At 34.5% G+C, this 18,077-nt stretch overlaps 1 protein-coding gene across 9 annotated transcripts in view; it reads left to right on the forward strand.

Moving 5' to 3' along the window:
• Nucleotides 1–18,077, forward strand: part of DMXL2 (Dmx like 2) — a 143,159-nt gene that overhangs the window by 86,298 nt on the left and 38,784 nt on the right. For 7 of the 9 annotated variants that reach the window (XR_011231639.1, XR_011231638.1, XM_069459866.1 and 4 more), the window contains exons 16-21: nt 193–312; nt 4,131–4,358; nt 5,946–7,625; nt 10,565–10,675; nt 14,946–15,115; nt 17,902–17,999. Coding sequence is in view for 7 of the 9 variants with exons in the window: in XM_069459866.1 (XP_069315967.1) it covers nt 193–312; nt 4,131–4,358; nt 5,946–7,625; nt 10,565–10,675; nt 14,946–15,115; nt 17,902–17,999 (2,407 nt within the window). In the remaining 2 variants the exon portion in view is untranslated. The remainder of the gene's footprint in view (nt 1–192; nt 313–4,130; nt 4,359–5,945; nt 7,626–10,564; nt 10,676–14,945; nt 15,116–17,901; nt 18,000–18,077) is intronic. The other 2 variants (XM_069459920.1, XM_069459929.1) reach the window with 2 other exon arrangements.

The raw sequence follows: 18,077 nt of genomic DNA on the forward strand, positions 1-18,077 counted from the left end.
GCCTTGTTAGTCTTTGATAGTTACCTAACTTTTGGCACAAAATTGTATGAAACTCCTCTTAACAGTCTATTTATTCTTCCCTTTTCCTCCCAACTTCTATGCATATCAGGAGGTCTTTTTAGCTATTAAAAAGTGTTTTTTTAACCCTATAGAAACATATTAATTTAAGTATCTTTTTCCTTTGAACAATAGGATATCGCCCACCACCATTTTCAGAAAAGTTCTTTCTAGTAGTAATTGAAAAGGATAGCAATAATTATTCTATTCTGCATATGTGGCACCTTCACCTTAAATCGGTACAAGCATGTTTAGGTAAGTAATTATATTACAATTTTATACAGAGATGATGTGAAATAAATTCATTTTATAGAATATGCTTTAGGTTGGCTAATTCTTTAAAATGAAGTTCCAGTAAACTAGTAATATAAATTGAATTGCTGAATTGAAATGTGTCTTTGGCAAATGTTTAATTACAAGGTCATAAATCATTAATGAAACTGGTTAATCCTAAGAACAAACTAGTCTATGGGCATATTAGACATGCTGAAAAAAATAAAAGCTTGATTTTTATTTTTCAGTGAATATTTATTGAATGCCTGTTCTGACTCTATTCTAAATGCTGTATTTATAAATTTAATTCTGTCCATAGAGTTAATATTGTATTTTTTGTTGAATAATACTATTGCTATCTGATATAGTGTACATCAGATTTAACATCATTAAGAGAAGCAGATTAGCTATTTGGTAAAATATGATTGAGCATTTCAAGCTTATAATAAATAGAACTGTTTTTGTAGAACATTAAGAAATGTAGCACTGATAAAAAATTATTTCAGCCATTCTTTGGCTATACACATTCAGATTAATCTCTTAATAAATTAGGAAATTATAGTATGAAGCAAAGAAATTAATTCTAGATTTTTTTAAAAAAACAAACTTTATTGAGAGATAATTGCTAAAATGAAGAACCGCACAGATGGCTATATCAATCTCAATTTATATAACATTTAATAGTGTGAACCAATAATAGGTACTTTTTTGTTCACTTTGTATTACACATTGTCACATGGCCCAGTGAAAAGTTACAAGTTCTAACTGAGCCATGAACTGGCATTAGAACAGCGAAATGATTTAATAGAACTTTTATCATTACTTAGTTGGGCCTAGTCTTCTTGAGGCACCAGGAATTAAAAAATTCTTTCAGAGCCTTTGGAATTAATTCTTGGCATTATATGGGTTTCATAGAAATGCAAGAGTAAGGGATCTAAAACCAGTTCATCAAGAAGAGCTTCTTAACACCAGAGAATATGGTATTTTCTAAAATTGGGCACAGAGCCAGGATGGTTCTAAATAGATTTATAGAGGTAGTAACAAATCCTATTTGTTACTACAGGAGTCATGTGCTACCTTCTATCCCCACTACTTATGAGGGAGTGTCCCAGTGTTGTTGCCCTAAAGCCAGGGCTTCTTAGAGTTGCTTGCCTACCCTGTTTGTGACAGCAGTGGAAATTCACAATGAGATTATGTTATAGTGATGCAAACAAATAATATGCTCTTTTTGACTGTGATAGAAAGCATCCATCGTTTGGTTCTGACATTTGCTACAGATTTAACATAGTATATGTTGCTATTCATAGCTAACACTTGAATATATCAGAGTGTTGAATATCCTATCAGAGGATGAAATGATTGACTTGTATTAGATAGAGAAGGAAATACATTGAATATCTTCTGGGTGCCAGGCACTGAGATAGGTGCTTTATATATGTAAAATAGATACTATTCCCAATTTACTAATGGAATAAGGTTAAGTAACTTGACCAAGTCCCATTATATAGTTTGTCATTATATGTGCCTTGTTGACTATAAAGTCTTTGCTTTTTTTCCTGCTTTTGTTTTCTTTCTTAGCATGAGATATATATTAGAAAATTACCTGGTTTACAGGAAGAGAACTGAAGAAGTTCAACCTTATTTCACTGGTGAGAGAGTAGTGAGAGATGGTGAAGTGTGTTGCTTAAGGAAACACATCTAATTAGTGATAGACTACTGATTTAAGTCTATAGTCTTAAATTTCATATTTCTTATTGAGTGGTCTGCCATTATAAGATAGATTGACATGTTTAATAGGAAAACAAAAGGGGATTGATTATTTATTTTCCCTTGGATATTCTGGTGCTCCTGGAGGTGTATAAGGCAACAAGACATTATCCCTGCCCTTGATGAATACTGCCATAGTCTGATGGGGAGACAGAAAAATAAATAAATGTGATATAAAGTATCCCTCATGTGTAACAGAAGCACAGATTACTGAATCTGCTTTGAGATTTACACTGTAATATGAAAGCTGGAAACTCTTTGGAAGAAGATGAAGTCAATGTGCCTTACAAAGCTAGTCAACTAATACTATCTTAATCTTGTTTGGAACTTTTATTTTTTGTGTTTGTTCTTGAAATCATTCTCTCGTTTGAGCATTTGATAGGAGGCTGGTATTCTAGTGTCTCCTTTGCCACTAATTATATGACCTTAGGAAAATCATTAAGCTCTCTGAGGCTTAAATTTCTTCATTTATTAAGTAAAGCACTGCATTGTTATTTCTCAAAGTTTGATTCATGACCGATCTATTTCAGAAATACCTGGGCTGATTATTAAAAATGCAGATAACTGGGATCTACCCCAAATCACCTGAGTCAGTGTCTCTGTGGCTAGGCCTGGGAATTTGCATGTTAACAAATTCCTCAGGCTTTGAATATGTTTTAAAGTTTATGAAAACATTGGACTACATAACTTAAGTTTTTTTTCTATAATAGCTTTTATATCTTGTGGTTCTTACTTGACAGTATTCCTGTGATGGAATTGTTGATGTTAATAAAAAGTAAACTTGTACAAAAAAATTTATTAAGGTAATTAAGCAAAATTTTGAAAATTGACTCCATCTCCAAAGTACTTTATACATTTTTTCCCAAATTGATGCATAATTATATATTTATAGGGTACATGTGATATTTTGATATATGAATATAATATGTAATGATCAAATCAGGGTATTTAGAATATTCACTACTTTAAGTATTTATCTTTTCTTTATGTTAGGAACATTCAAATTATTCTCATATAGCTATTTTGAAATGTACAATAGATTATTGTTAACTATAGTCACCCTACTGATCTGTCGAACACTAGATCTTATTTCTTCTAACTGTGTGTTTTTACCCATTAATCTCTCTTCACCCACCACCCACTGCTCAGCCTCTGGTAACTATCATTCCATTCTCTACCTCCATGAGATCAACATTTTTAGCTCCCACATACGAGTGAGAACATGTGATACTTGTCTTTCTGTTCCTGGCTTATTTCACTTAACATAATGACCTCCAGTTCCATCCATGTTGCTGCAAATGACAGGATTTCATTCTTTTTTATGGCTGAATAGTATTCTGTTGTGTGTACATACCACATTTTCTTTATCCATTCATCCATTGATGGATGCTTAGGTGGATTCCCTGAGTAGTGCTGCAATACTGATATACTGATATACTGACTTCCTTTCCTTTGGAGAAATACCCAGTAGTGAGATTGCTGAATCGTTTGGTATTTTTAGTTTTTTGAGAAACCTCCATACTGGTTTCCATAGTGGCTGTACTAATTTACAGTTCTACCAACTGTGTATAAGAGTTTTCTCTGTATCCTTACGTCCAAAGTACTTTTAAGAAGCCATGTTTCTTTCTCTTTTCTTTTCTTTTTTTTTTTTTTTTTTTTTTGAGACAGAGTCTCACTCTGTTGCCTGGGTGAGTGCCTTGGCATCAGCCTAACTCACAGCAACCTCAAACTCCTGGGCTCAAGTGATCCTCCTGCCTCAGCCACCCGAGTAGCTGGGACTACTGGCATGTACCACCATGCCCAGCTAATTTTTTCTATTTTTAGTAGAGACAGGGTCTCGCTCCTGCTCAGGCTGGTCTTGAACTCCTGAGCTCAAGCTATCCTCCCATCTCGGCCTCCCAGAGTGCTAGGATTACAGGCGTGAGCCACTGTGCCTGGCCCATGTTTCTTAAGTGACAACAAAATAATATTCTAGTTCATATGTATAGTGATGATAGTAATACATTTCATGATTTCATAATTTATTTTTAAAGCTAAAGCTTCAGAAGGTGTTTCATCTGAGAGTTTGCTTCCAGTCCCTGGGCAGAAGAATGTAGACTCTTCTCCAGAAACCTCTCCTAGTGTGAGCCCCATGCCACATTCTTCATCAATTGCCAATCTTCAAACTGCTAGTAAACTTATTTTGAGTTCTAGACTGGTATATAGCCAGCCTCTTGATCTCCCGGGAGGAGTTGAAGTAATAAGAACAACACCTTCAGCAGGTAAGGTAACTTTAAGACTGGTCATTGGTAGCTCAGACTGATAAAATGGATGAACTCTTCTGAAGTATGTGCTATGTTGACATTGAAATAAAGATGTATTTTCTGGTAATGATACATCTGTTTAGAAACATGTCTTTGTTAGAAATAATTTCCTATGATAAATGTAATCAGCCTGACAGAGTAGTGTAAATATTTTAATATGAGATGTTTTTCCTACACTTTGGAATACCTTGATAGTAAAATTTCAAAGAATAAATATATATCATTTGTGAATCACTGAAGCTTTATTTTTTTTTAAATTTAAAGCTTGTGCTAATCATGTCTTACTTTTACTAAGTACCTTTGAACAAGGATTGGCATACTTGGGGGAATATTTTGCATAAAAGACTAGTGTGGCTGGCCTAGTATGATACTAACTTTAGCAAAGTGGGTAGGATAATTTGGAGGGTAGGACTGGTAGCTGTATTTAAAATGACCTGCCACTTATAGAATTCTAACTGGAGAGTTTCTAGAATAATGTTTTTGGGGGACCACAGTTGGAGTGTCAAGACGGTTCTAATTACTGGTAAATGTTACTGAGTATGGGTGTTCTTTTTTTCATCCCTATGATAGGTTTGCATTCACAGTTGTAAAGATCACGTTGAGAGGAGTATACTCTGGGATTTTGTGGAAGGTGCAGATCTAGGCCAGTTTTTGAATCTTTCAAAATATTTGAAAGGTTTGGGTTTTACTCAAAAAAGTTTATTGGAACTCATGATAATGAAATATACTTTACAGGGGCTTTATACAGTGCTTTCGAATGTCCTGACAATAACGTTCCAAGGGAAGTAGTAACTGATCCCTGTTAATAATATTTAGATGGAACAGGCTGAGATGGCTAAGTAGCTTCCCCACTGTTACAGAGGTATTGATGGACTGGAACTTGAATATAGGTCTTCTGACGTCAAATCTTAGTCACTGTGTCCCCTTATCTTATAGTTGACAGGAGATGGGCATAGTTAGTCTTTGGCAGTCAGGAATAAATATAAGGATTCTGGTTCAGTGTTAAGAGAGGATGAATTAAAGCTGGTGACAAGGGTGAAATCTATTGGTGTGTTTTGCTGTCTGAAAATAATTTGATGGTAGGAGTATATCTGGGGTCTAGATTAGTTGAGGGAAGGTTAGGGGCATTTAAAGGGCAAATTATAATGATCATGTAAGCATCTGTGATGAAAATTATATAGTATGAAAATAATGAGGCATGTTATGGTGATAACACATATATAAATTATGGCAGTTAACACATTTATTGATTAAGGGTTGACTTGTTTCATTGCTCTTGAGTTTTACTTTAATTGTTTACCTCATTTAAATTTAAGTATTAAAAACAAATTAAGTGATTATTGCATATTTTGATTTTACTGATGGCTGTAGACTTCTATAGATACTTTGGCTAATGGACATTTCATGCAGGACACTAGTTAAGAGGAGGACTGCATAGTTACTCTGAAAAAGCTCACAGTGGCTTTGATCACAGTCTAAAATTTGATTATTAGTATATTATTTTATGGCTTTATTATTATAACTATCTGCTTTTTCTTTTTTAAGGGCATCTGAGTTCCTCTTCAATTTATCCAGTGTGCCTTGCACCTTATTTAGTGGTTACAGCTTGTTCTGACAATAAAGTACGCTTCTGGAAATGTTGTATGGAAACCAACACAGAATGTAATAAAAGTGATGAGAAAGAAATCTATCATTGGAGGAAATGGCCCTTGATGAATGATGAAGGAGAAGATAATAGCAGTACAGTGAGCATTGTGGGAAGACCAGTTGCTGTTAGCTGTTCATACACAGGTCGCCTTGCAGTGGCTTATAAGCAGCCAATCCACTACAATGGTTTTGTTTCTAAAGAATTTTCCATGCATGTTTGTATATTTGAATGTGAATCCACAGGAGGGTCAGAATGGGTTTTAGAACAAACAATTCATCTTGATGATTTGGTTAAGGTTGGGAGTGTACTTGATTCAAGGGTCAGTGTTGACAGTAATCTGTTTGTATATAGCAAATCAGATGCACTTTTGAGCAAGGATAGATATCTTATTCCGAATATTAAGCATTTAGTACATTTGGACTGGGTATCAAAAGAAGATGGCTCCCACATTCTCACAGTGGGAGTTGGTGCTAACATCTTCATGTATGGGAGGCTTTCAGGAATTGTAACTGAGCAAACGAACAGTAAGGATGGAGTAGCTGTCATTACTTTACCACTAGGTGGTAGTATCAAGCAAGGAGTTAGGTCAAGATGGGTTCTTCTTAGATCCATAGACTTGGTATCTTCTGTTGATGGTACACCTTCACTGCCCGTTTCTCTCTCTTGGGTAAGAGATGGAATATTGGTGGTAGGAATGGACTGTGAAATGCATGTATATGCACAGTGGAAGCATGCTGTGAAATTTGGAGACATTGAAACTGATAGTCCTGATGCAGAAGAGGCAGCAATACAAGAGCATTCAGCCTTTAAATCTAATATGCTGGCAAGAAAAAGTATTGTTGAAGGAACAGCTGTTGCCGATGATGTTTTTTGTTCACCAACTGTAGTTCAAGATGGTGGCTTATTTGAGGCCGCACATGTACTTTCCCCTACTCTTCCACAATATCATCCCACCCAACTGTTAGAATTGATGGATTTAGGGAAAGTTCGAAGGGCTAAAGCCATTCTCTCTCATTTAGTAAAATGTATTGCAGGTGAAGTTGCAATAGTTAGAGATGCTGATGCTGGAGAAGGAAGTAAGCGACATCTTTCTCGAACCATTAGTGTAAGTGGCAGTACAGCAAAGGATACAGTCACCATAGGAAAAGACGGTACTCGAGATTATACTGAGATAGACTCTATCCCTCCGCTACCACTATACGCATTGCTTGCTGCAGATCAGGATACATCCTACAGAATTTCAGAAGAAAGTGCAAAAATACCACAAAGCTATGAAGATCATACTGAAAGTCAACCAGAGGATCAATATTCAGAGCTGTTTCAAATCCAGGATATAACAACAGATGATATCGATTTAGAGCCAGAAAAGAGAGAACACAAATCAAAAGTAATAAATCTTTCTCAGTATGGACCAGCTTACTTTGGCCAAGAACATGCTAGGGTACTTTCGAGTCATCTTATGCACTCAAGTCTGCCAGGCCTTACCCGTTTGGAGCAGATGTTCCTTGTAGCTTTGGCTGATACAGTGGCTACCACCAGTACAGAGCTTGATGAAAGCAGAGATAAGAGTTACTCAGGTAAATATTGTCACTAAAAATTTATAAGATTATCATTAATAGAAATTAATGATTATCATGTATTATCTGTATGATGACTCACTTATTGAATTGCAGTCTTACTTTCAAACTCTGCAGGAAGAAGACCTCCCTAATAGATAATTACTATTACATAATATGCTTAGATGTAAAAGAAAAGACAGTTGAGGCAGACATATGACTTCATGGATTTGTGATATCTGTGTGCATTCTCACATGTGTTTTTACACTGAAACCTTTGTATGATTTTGGATATATCGTCTCTTGTTTTTTCAAACAGATTGATCGCTATGGTTTTATTTTTTCTTTGAGTGATAAGAATGGCCCGTTTGTTAATTTTACTATAGAATCATGAGTCTTATAGGGACACCATAGGCTCAACTTGTTCATCATCCCATTTCTAGTCATAAATAACTTTTTACAATTACCTAATTTTCTCCAAAAAGTCGCTTGAGAAAGAGATTTCCATATATTTAATGTCATATGTGTCTTGACATTTTCTGGTTACAGAATGAATTGTGCCTAGTTCATTCTGTAACTAGAAAATTTTGGGCTGCCTCCTGAAAGTAGTTTCCATTCTCTTTTATGCAGATGGTTGAAGGTAATGGTGTTGATTATATATGATGACGTAAGCAAAGGAAATGGAAAATTATTGATCATTCATTCAGTTATTCAATAAATATTGTGGAGGAGTGAAGAACTGCTATGTGCTGGGCACTTTATGTACTTTATCATATTTAATTATCACAACAATCTTCGAGTAGGTAGCTGTTATTATATTTAATTTTATAGATGAAGACACTGATCTTTAGGAAATTAAGCACCTCTTCCAAGAGCACATATGCATTAAGTGGCAGAACTGGGGTTCATATGTGATACAGTGTTGCCTCTAAGCCTGTACTCTTTTACCTATTTCGTAAGATTTCCAGATTTGGGGAAAAAAGACTGTTCCCTAAAGCCAGCTGGAAAATACCTCTTCATGTAGGTTTACGTCTTTTATAATATATCTCCAAAGTTTTCTCTTTTGCAGATTAAAATAACTAGAGACCTTAGAGGGTTTTTTCCTGTGACCTATTTTCTAACTGTTAATTGAGGGAAAAAAAATAGACAACCATTATGAAATTGTGTGCAGTAGAGCGAGATTTTTTTTTTTTTTCCTGCAGAATAGCCTTGAGCTTTTGTTGCATACTTAGTATATATTAGTTTTTACTCTGGGACATTAAGAAAGTAGGCATACCGTAATCCATGAAGAGGAGTTTATACTTTCTGATACAAAACTATATCATTGGCTAAGCAATATAAAAGCTTATCTTGGTCAAACTGGACATTCATGAAGTAATAAGGAAAGAATGAATGTTTCCATTTTACAGGTGGGAAACTGAAGCTCAGAGATTAGATAAATTAGTTGCACATCTCAGTAAATGGAATGTAGGTAAATGAATTCTTCCATTTGTTCAAGTGAGACGACTTACAATCCATTCTTGACTCTTCTTTCTCTCATACCCCATGTCTAGTCCATTGGCAAATGCTGTCAGTTCTATTCTATCCAGAATCCAATCAATTCTCTCCACTTCTATGGTTAATACTCTGGTCCAAGTCACTGTCATCTCTTAACTGCTTCATCCTTGATACCTCAGTCTGTCCTTCACTTAGGAAGCAGTGATTCTTTTAAAACAAAGTCACATTAAATCTCTGCTCTGCTCAACATACACCAGTGGCTTTCCATCTCACTTTAAAAATCAAGATCCTTAACAGTAGTCTAAAAGGCCCCACATGATCTGCACTCATTTCTGCTCTACTACAATGCTCTTCTTCCAAATTTATGCATGGCTCATTCCCTTACCTCCTCAGATTTCTGCTGACATGTCATCTTGTTAGAGGGTTCTTCCTAGCCTCACTATATAAAATAGAATCCTCTTAATCCAGCACTGCCCAGCTCTCAATCCTGCTTTATTTTCCTCCATAGCATTATTTTTCCACATATTATTTGCTTGTTTATTGTTTGTCTCTGCCTCCTAAAATGTAATAATCTCCATGAGAGTGAGAGTTTGCTTTATTCACTACTGAATCCCCAGTACCTAACATGTGCCTCACATGTAGTAGATGCTTAATTTGTTGAATAAATGAATGAACAGAGATAGGTAATGGGAAACGGAATGGGGACTTGAACTTTTAACAAAATGTATTTTCTCCTGGAAAATATTATTTGATTCTACAGTCTTTGCGTTACTTCCCAAGTGTCAGTTATTGGGCTGGGTGCTGTCAATACTTTTGTATTGCTTTTATCCAGCAGTGGCGGTAGTTTTGATTAAACTTGCCACACTTTCATATCTTTGTTCAACTTTCAACTAAGTGGAATCAAATTTGTGTAAGTAAATTTATGGAATCAAGGTTAAGGTTCAACTTAACCTTCTAATACTAACTAGCCTGGGGAATCAAATTTTAAATCTTTGATGGTAAAGCTAACCAGTGTAGAAAGTGTTACTGTGTAATTATATAACAAATAATTTCACATTAATTGTATAATTCCTGTCTTTAAATCTCATCTGAATTTATGTAGGAAATATTTTTAAAAATCATATCTAACTTAGTATAGTTAATATACTTTTTATTGGATTTCAAGATTTCTTTCCTTTTATTTATTGTGAGTAAACATAAATGCTATTATTATTTGTTCTAATGGGTAATTGTATTTTCCCAAATTATTTTTCATTTAGGATTTTTAGTATTCACGTTTTTTTTGGAAAGATATGATTTTTTTGGTAAAGGTATTAAACTGTTCAGGAAGGAATACACTGAAAAATATTTTATATATTTTGTTTAAATTATTGTCACTAAGTTTAATGTTTATTTTATAACTTATTGGTTTGTAGCCTCTTGTATTCTTTTTTCCTTAAACATACTTTCTGTTCAAATTACAGGAAGAGACACCTTAGATGAGTGTGGTTTGAGATACTTGTTAGCTATGCGCCTGCATACATGCCTTTTGACTTCACTGCCTCCTTTATACCGAGTGCAGCTACTTCATCAAGGTATTCCACTCATTGTTTGAACCTGTGCACAACTTTTATTTAGTATTGAAGCGGTGGGTGTTTTCATGTCTGTGTGTAAGCATGAGGTGAGTCATTATATGCATACCTATCGCTGGCCTTAAGATATTCCTGTCACATAGTACCCAGTTAGCATTTTTCTGTGTATCCTTCAGCTCTATTCTGTGATTTTTGCTCATTTGACTCAATTTCTTAGACTTTACTCACTAAAGTTATAGTAGTTTAGGGAGTAAACATGGTATACCTGAAGTTGTAACCCAAAGTGGCCCTCTACAAAGTAGCCCTGAGTCACTTTCTGATGCCTTTTCTTTAAAAATTAAGTAAATTTGCTCTACAACATGTTATTTGTATTTATTTTAATATAAGCAATATGTTTTAGTTATTTACCAGCAAGTAAAATTGATGTTTCAGGAAGATCTGCCATATTGATACAGTGGATTTGCATACTTCCAGCATACTGCCACACCCTGATTGAGACATAAAGATTTATATCAGCCGCCTTACTTATAGATTAAAAGATTGAAACTATAGAATTTAAAGTGAACTGCCCAGGATATAGGACTATTTATTACTAGAGTTGGAGTTACAATCCCAGTCCAGTGCTCATTTCATTAGACTATATTTCTTTCGAAACCAGCATCCCGGTCACAGCCCCATAATATATGCATTAGTATTGCAGAACCTAGAATACCAGGCTTGATGGACTGTTACTCTTATCCATGGCACTTACTCTTTATTTTTTTATTTTATTTTATTTTATTTTTTAATTTTTTGTTTGTTTTTCAGCTCATTAAGGGGGTACAAAAGATCAGGCTATATACATTGCCCATGCCTCCCCATCCCCCCCGAGTCTGAGCTTCAATTGTGGCCATTCCCTAGATAGTGCACATCACACTCATCATGTAGGTGTGCACTCCTCCCCTCCCCCCGCCCCATCCCCTGCAGTCAGAACTTCAAGTACTCTTTAATATTCTTTGAAAACATGATTTTAAACAGCTATCTAATATTCTTTTATGTGTCTAAACTATATTTCATCTACCTAATCCTTTATTTTTGGAACATTTAGATTTTGCTGTTTTTTTCCCATTTGAATGAATGACCTTATAACCTTGAACATAAAAATTTATGTATATTTCTGGTTATTTCCTCATGTTAGTTTTCTAGTAGTGGAATTGCTGAGTCAAAAGGCATAAAAATTCTTTTTTTTAAATTTCAGCTTATCATCATGGGGGTACAAAAGTTCAGGCCACATACACTGCCCATGTCCCGCCCATCCCCCCCCCCCAGTCAGAACTTCAAGCGTGTCCATTCCCCAGACAGTGCGCATTGCACTCATCATGTAGTTATAACTCCATCCCCTCCCCTCACCCCCCATCCCCCCGAGTCAGAACATTCAAGCATGACCATTCCCCAGACGGTGCGCAACGCACTCATCATGTAGTTATACACCTATCCCCTCTCCCCACCCCCCACATCTGTCCGACACCCAATTGGTGTTATTCCTAAATGTGCATTTAGGTGATGATCAGGGAAACCAATTTGCTAGTGAGTACATGTGGGGCTTGTTTTTCCATTCTTGGGATACTTCACTTAATAGAATGTGTTCCAACTCTCCAGGAGAACAAAAGGGACTCCATATCACTGTTATTTCTTATAGCTGAGTAATACTCCATGGTATACATATACCACAATTTACTAATCCACTCATGAATTGATGAGCATTTGAGTTGTTTCCACATCTTTGCAATTGTGAATTGTGCTGCTATAAACATTCAGGTACAGGTGTCTTTTTTATAGAATGACTTTTGTTCCTCTGGGTAGATGCCCAAATAATGGGATTGCTGAATCTAATGGTAGGTCTACTTGAATATGTTTAAGGTATCTCCATAATGCTTTCCACAGAGGTTGCACTAGTTTGCAGTCCCACCAGCGGTGTATGAGTGTTCCTGTCTCTCCGCATCCATGCCAACATGTGTTGTTTTGGGACTTTTTGATAAAGGCCATTCTCACTGGAGTTAAGTGATATCTCATTGTGGTTTTGATTTGCATTTCCCTGATGATTAGGGATGTTGAGCATTTTTTCATATGTTTGTTAGCCATTCTTATATCTTCTTTTGAAAAATTTCTATTCATGTCATTTGCCCACTTTTTGATAGGGTTGTTTGATTTTTTCTTACTGGTTTTCCTGAGTTCTAAATAGATTCTTGTTATTCTTGATAAGCATTGCCAAAATTCTCTTCAGAAAGACTGTGCTCATTTACATTCCCAGAAATTTGATGATGCCAAAACTCAGTGCACTACCAACATTTGATATTGTCATTTTAAACAATCTATGCTATTTGGATAGGTTTGAAAAATGGTATCTCAGTGTTCTTTTAAATTTTAGTATTAGATAATAGTCAAGTGGTACAGAATCAATTAATGACAAGTTTTTACGTTGCCTAAGGGAGATCTAAAACACTTCAAATTTCTAAAGTTTTGTCAAATTCCATTTTCCTTTTGACTACAGTTAAAACATTGGAGATGAGAAGTGACTGGTGTTGTAGGTGATGGTCCTGGGAGCAGTTTTCAGGGAGAAAGTTAAGTAGCCAGTACCTAGATAGAAAAGCTAAGAAGAGCAGAGATAAACTGCAAAGAATAGCCTGCCATTGGTAGGTAAATAAAAATAAGTGCCTGTTGGTGCCCCTGTTCTTTTTCTTCCCTAATAACTTTTTTCACCTCTATTATGTTTTCAAATACATCCACTGCTTTCCTTATCTTGTTTTCCAAACCTAATTCTTCTGATAAGCCTGTGTGCATTCTTGTTAATTCTTAATCATACCAAAATTTTAATTAATTAACTTTAAGGGTATAGAATGTAATATATTTTATATTGCAAAATTGTACATTTTTGTATTGCTATGTAACAGTTTCTAAAGCAGAATATCAGTTATTTGATGTAGGAATATTTTCTTACATCAGACGAAAATTTTAAGTAGTGAGAAAATTAATCTGCCTTTTATGAAAAACTAAATTGATGTTATTAAATTTTGACCATTTTTTTCCCTAAATTTGTAGTGGCACTCAAGACTCGTTGCATTAATGTTGTGATACAATTTTAAACACAGTTATATGTAAGTGTTAGCAATGGGAAATTGAAAAGATTTAAGATTATTATTCAAAATGATCATAATAGTTTTTTCTTCTATACTTTCTAAAAGAATTATTGTGAAGCAATAATTATTAGAAGAGCTTTAAACTACATATGAAATCTATATAGTAGTTCACAATGAAAAAATTGTGTGTATTAATAATAATGTTGATACTTTAATAGCATTGAGAAGCCTGTGTTATAGTGCAACTATCATTTACCTCAGATATTTCTTTGTCTCCTAAATGGGTTCATATACATAGTTGCTTCTTTCCAAGACTTTTCAGGGTTCTTCCCAGCATTCCCATTGTCTGTTACCATCTGTTCTCTGTGGTTCATTTCCATCTTGTTTCCTTTTCACCTGCTCTAAGTGGAGTAGAGTGTTACCAGTAGTCAAACTGTTGATAAATCTGTTTGTACTCACAAGTCCGATGGTGTCACTAAAGATTTTGTTGCCTCTAAACACAGCCTATATCCCTGTCAGTCTTCTCCCAGGGTCAAAAAAACGGGTTTGCCATATAGCATCAGTATTAAGCAGTTTTAAAGTACTTTTAGCCCCAGGCACGAAAGACAGAGGAATGTACTTTGTGACTGTAACTTATCACTGATATTCCCTGGAACTCTCATGAAGTTTAGAGCTTGCTTTGAAGTGATATTTAGCTCCATGGGGAGAGAAGAATGGGGCAGTTTTCAATATTCAATATGAGAAAGCATGTGGTCCTTGAGCAAGTGGCACTGGAATCAACACCCAAGCACGTGGGACAAGTGCTTTTAACTTGACTGAAATTTTCACCCCTGATAAATTTGGTGTGCACATGTGAATTACTCGGTATTCAAATATCTTTCTTTCTAATGATTAAGTTTTAGTATCTCTGTTTTTGTGGGGGAAACAACAGCAAATATATTATTTGGAAAAAAGAGATTTGGGTTTTGTGTCCTGTTACTGATCTTGTGTCCAGAAGCTTATAGTGTAAAATCCTGAATGATGACAACTTCCTTTCATTCTTTCTTTCTACTTGAAAATTCTTTCCAAAATGAATGAATTCGTGACTGTGTGAAAGATTGTTTTTGTTCTTTTTTTGATGTAGTTACGAAGGTTATTGTTTTATATTTCCAATTTAGGTGTCTCTACATGCCATTTTGCCTGGGCTTTTCATTCCGAGGCTGAGGAAGAACTGATTAATATGATTCCAGCAATTCAGAGAGGGGACCCTCAATGGTCTGAATTAAGAGCTATGGGAATAGGGTGGTGGGTAAGGAATATTAACACACTTCGAAGATGCATTGAAAAGGTAACTTTATTTCATTGGATTTTGAAGTTATATTTTTAAAAAAGTCTTTTCTTAGAAGAAGATATTATCTTCCAGAAAACCTGTAGTAGGGAATCAGTTTGTATGTCTTGAGATCTTAAGAATTTTTTAAATAAATTTTTTTTGAGATTCCAAAAACTTGACCTTTATAAAAGTTTCTTGCTATATAGACTGAATTTATAATACATCTATGGAATAGCAATATTATCTGTTACTATTTGAAGTGTGTCCTACTTTAAGAAAATACAAAAATCTAAATTTAGAAGTAAACTTAAGTTCTCATTCATTATTTACATTACATAGAAAAATCATTCTTTTTATATAAAGGATTCTCTGCATTGCTAGTTTAATAAGTAGCACATTTCCTTTGCAACTTACAATACCATTCAATAAAAAAAAATTTTTGAGAGGAAATCAGTTTTATTTTAAAACTAATTATATACACAACATATTGATTTGATTTGTGTGTACTTGAAGAACATATCTGTGGCAGCAAGTGAAATATGCTATAAATTTCTTAAAGGTGGTTTTTAGAAATTAGTTTTCTGGTAGATTCCTTTTAGAAAAAAAGTTTTCAATTTTGTATGTTAGTGGAAACTGAAAGTTCTTTCACTGTTGCTGAAATTAACCTTTACTGAGCACCTACTGTGTACCAGGTTTGGTGCCAGTTGCTTTTCATAAATCATGTCATATAATATTTTCAACCCCATGTTATCTCCGTCTTACACATCATGGAACTAAGACTCAGTGAGGTCAGGTAACCAGTCCAAACTCCAGTTATTTATATTAATAAGTGTTAGGTTTGATCTGTGCCGTTTCTATCAGGGTTAGGAAAGTGGAATTTTCATTCATATTTTACTTTTAGTCCATTGAAATTTCCTGGAATACAGTCAGTGGTACTATATTTGTGAAGCATGCATGTATGTCTCCCAAGGATGCAGAGACCTTTCCTATGTTATTCTTATACCATGGTAGTTCCTCAATTTTAGTGTCAGAAGAATCACCTGGCAAAGTTATTTGAAATGCATATTCCCCATCCCTGCTCAGAGATTTTAATTCTTAGGTTGGTGGTAGGGCTGAGGCTGCTTCATCTTTATTAGCATCCTGTGATTCTGCTGTACCTGGTTCTTAAATCACATTTTGAAATATGAGTGTAAAAGTGTTATTTTTCTGCTACATGTAAGGCAGCCAACAAGGTATCTGCATTTCTGTTCTCAAAATAGGCACAAATATAAGAAGAAATTTATTCCCACACCAGCTAAGAAATATGGTTTCTGATGTAGGGAAAGTTAATTGTTATAGCATATAAATAGTACAGTAGCTACATTAATTTTTTTATATCCCAAAGCAGTAGAAAAAAAGAGGACGTATTTTTTCTGAAATGTTTCTGCTGTATGCTACAAAGATCTCTTTACTTTCTTGTCAACATGTGTTTTGTCATTATAATTATTTGTGATAGAAACACATGACTTATTTCCACAGGTAATTTATTTCTTAAAATTAAATCAAAGGGATATGTATACTTTTGCCTTGAAATATAATAAATCTTTAGCTCAATATGAATAAAAAATACTCTAAAAATGATTGAACACTTGAAACATTAAGTTAAATGATGGAGAGGAGAGGAAATAATAAAAAAGGAGAATCAAATAAAAGAGTATTGCAAGTAAAGCATTTTCATGATGCAATTTTAGGTATCTTTTCCCCTTTGTTCCACACCTCAGTAGCTTCCTGCTTCGCTGTCAGTCAGTGAGAGCTAATAAAACATCCACTTTTAAAAAAATTGTTATGCCTCTCAACTTAGTGATTTGCAGAGGCTACCTCAGCATCTTTGAAAAATAAGATACAGTCTATATGTTATTGTATTAGGAACAGCATAATTACATACAATGATATTACTGGCTGAATAGTTTTTAAGCTTATACAGAGTTGATTGGCTCTGTATAAATTCAGCAGCTTTGGTTATATATATGACTCAAAGGATGTTATCAGTTATTATACATGGAGAATTATGTACTTATTAAAATGTTTTCTCATGGAATTACTAAAAGAAGAACTAAAATTTGTAGGCCCTTCAAAATAAAGAAGCTTCAACTTTGTTTAATTACATGCCAGAAAGTATGTGTCAATCCTTCATAGTTGTCGAAAGCTTGATTGAAAAATAAATACTGGAACATTTATTTTTGTCTGTAGTTTTAAACATGTATGTTTACATGTGTATGTGTATAATTGATATTTATTCACAGATGTATGTATCAGTATTAGTTGAGAGAGCCTTCAATTGTGAAATCACATATACCAAAGATGTCAGCATTTTAACTTTTATAAAACATTAAGTAATGTAATATGTTAATATTCAGCATCTCATCTATTGAATATTCGACCTTCTTTGTTGTTTCCTATGTTAGTTTTATTACTACTATCTACGGTCTAATCCCCTTTCTACCCCTTACTGTGTAACCTTAGGCAATTCACTTAACCTCTCTTGTCTCAATCACCTCATGGCTTGTGATTCAGTAAGATAAATGAAAAGTACTTAGTACATGGTAAACAGTAAATGCTAGCTGTAATTACTATTTTTATTGTCATTACTGGCATGCAAATGGTTGTCTCCAGGAGCATGTATTATAAGCTACTGGAGATTGTGGAGCAGAACCACCTTTTCCTGTCTCCATAGTTTCTGTTAGCCATAGAAAGCATTATTTGTTGATTAATTGATTGCAATTCTTCTGTCAAATAGTTAATTTAATATTTTCTTTTCCATTTAGGTTGCCAAAGCTTCTTTTCAAAGGAACAATGATGCCTTAGATGCTGCATTATTCTACCTTTCAATGAAGAAGAAAGCAGTAGTATGGGGTCTGTTTAGGTAAGTTGCCTCAACATTTAACATGATTTAATGAAGTGAAGATTGTGCTGCGAATCAGAAATGTAATGCTTTTGAAAA

The sequence above is a fragment of the Eulemur rufifrons genome, chromosome 2 (genome assembly GCF_041146395.1).
Source record: "Eulemur rufifrons isolate Redbay chromosome 2, OSU_ERuf_1, whole genome shotgun sequence".
NCBI classification, from domain to species: Eukaryota; Metazoa; Chordata; class Mammalia; order Primates; family Lemuridae; genus Eulemur; species Eulemur rufifrons.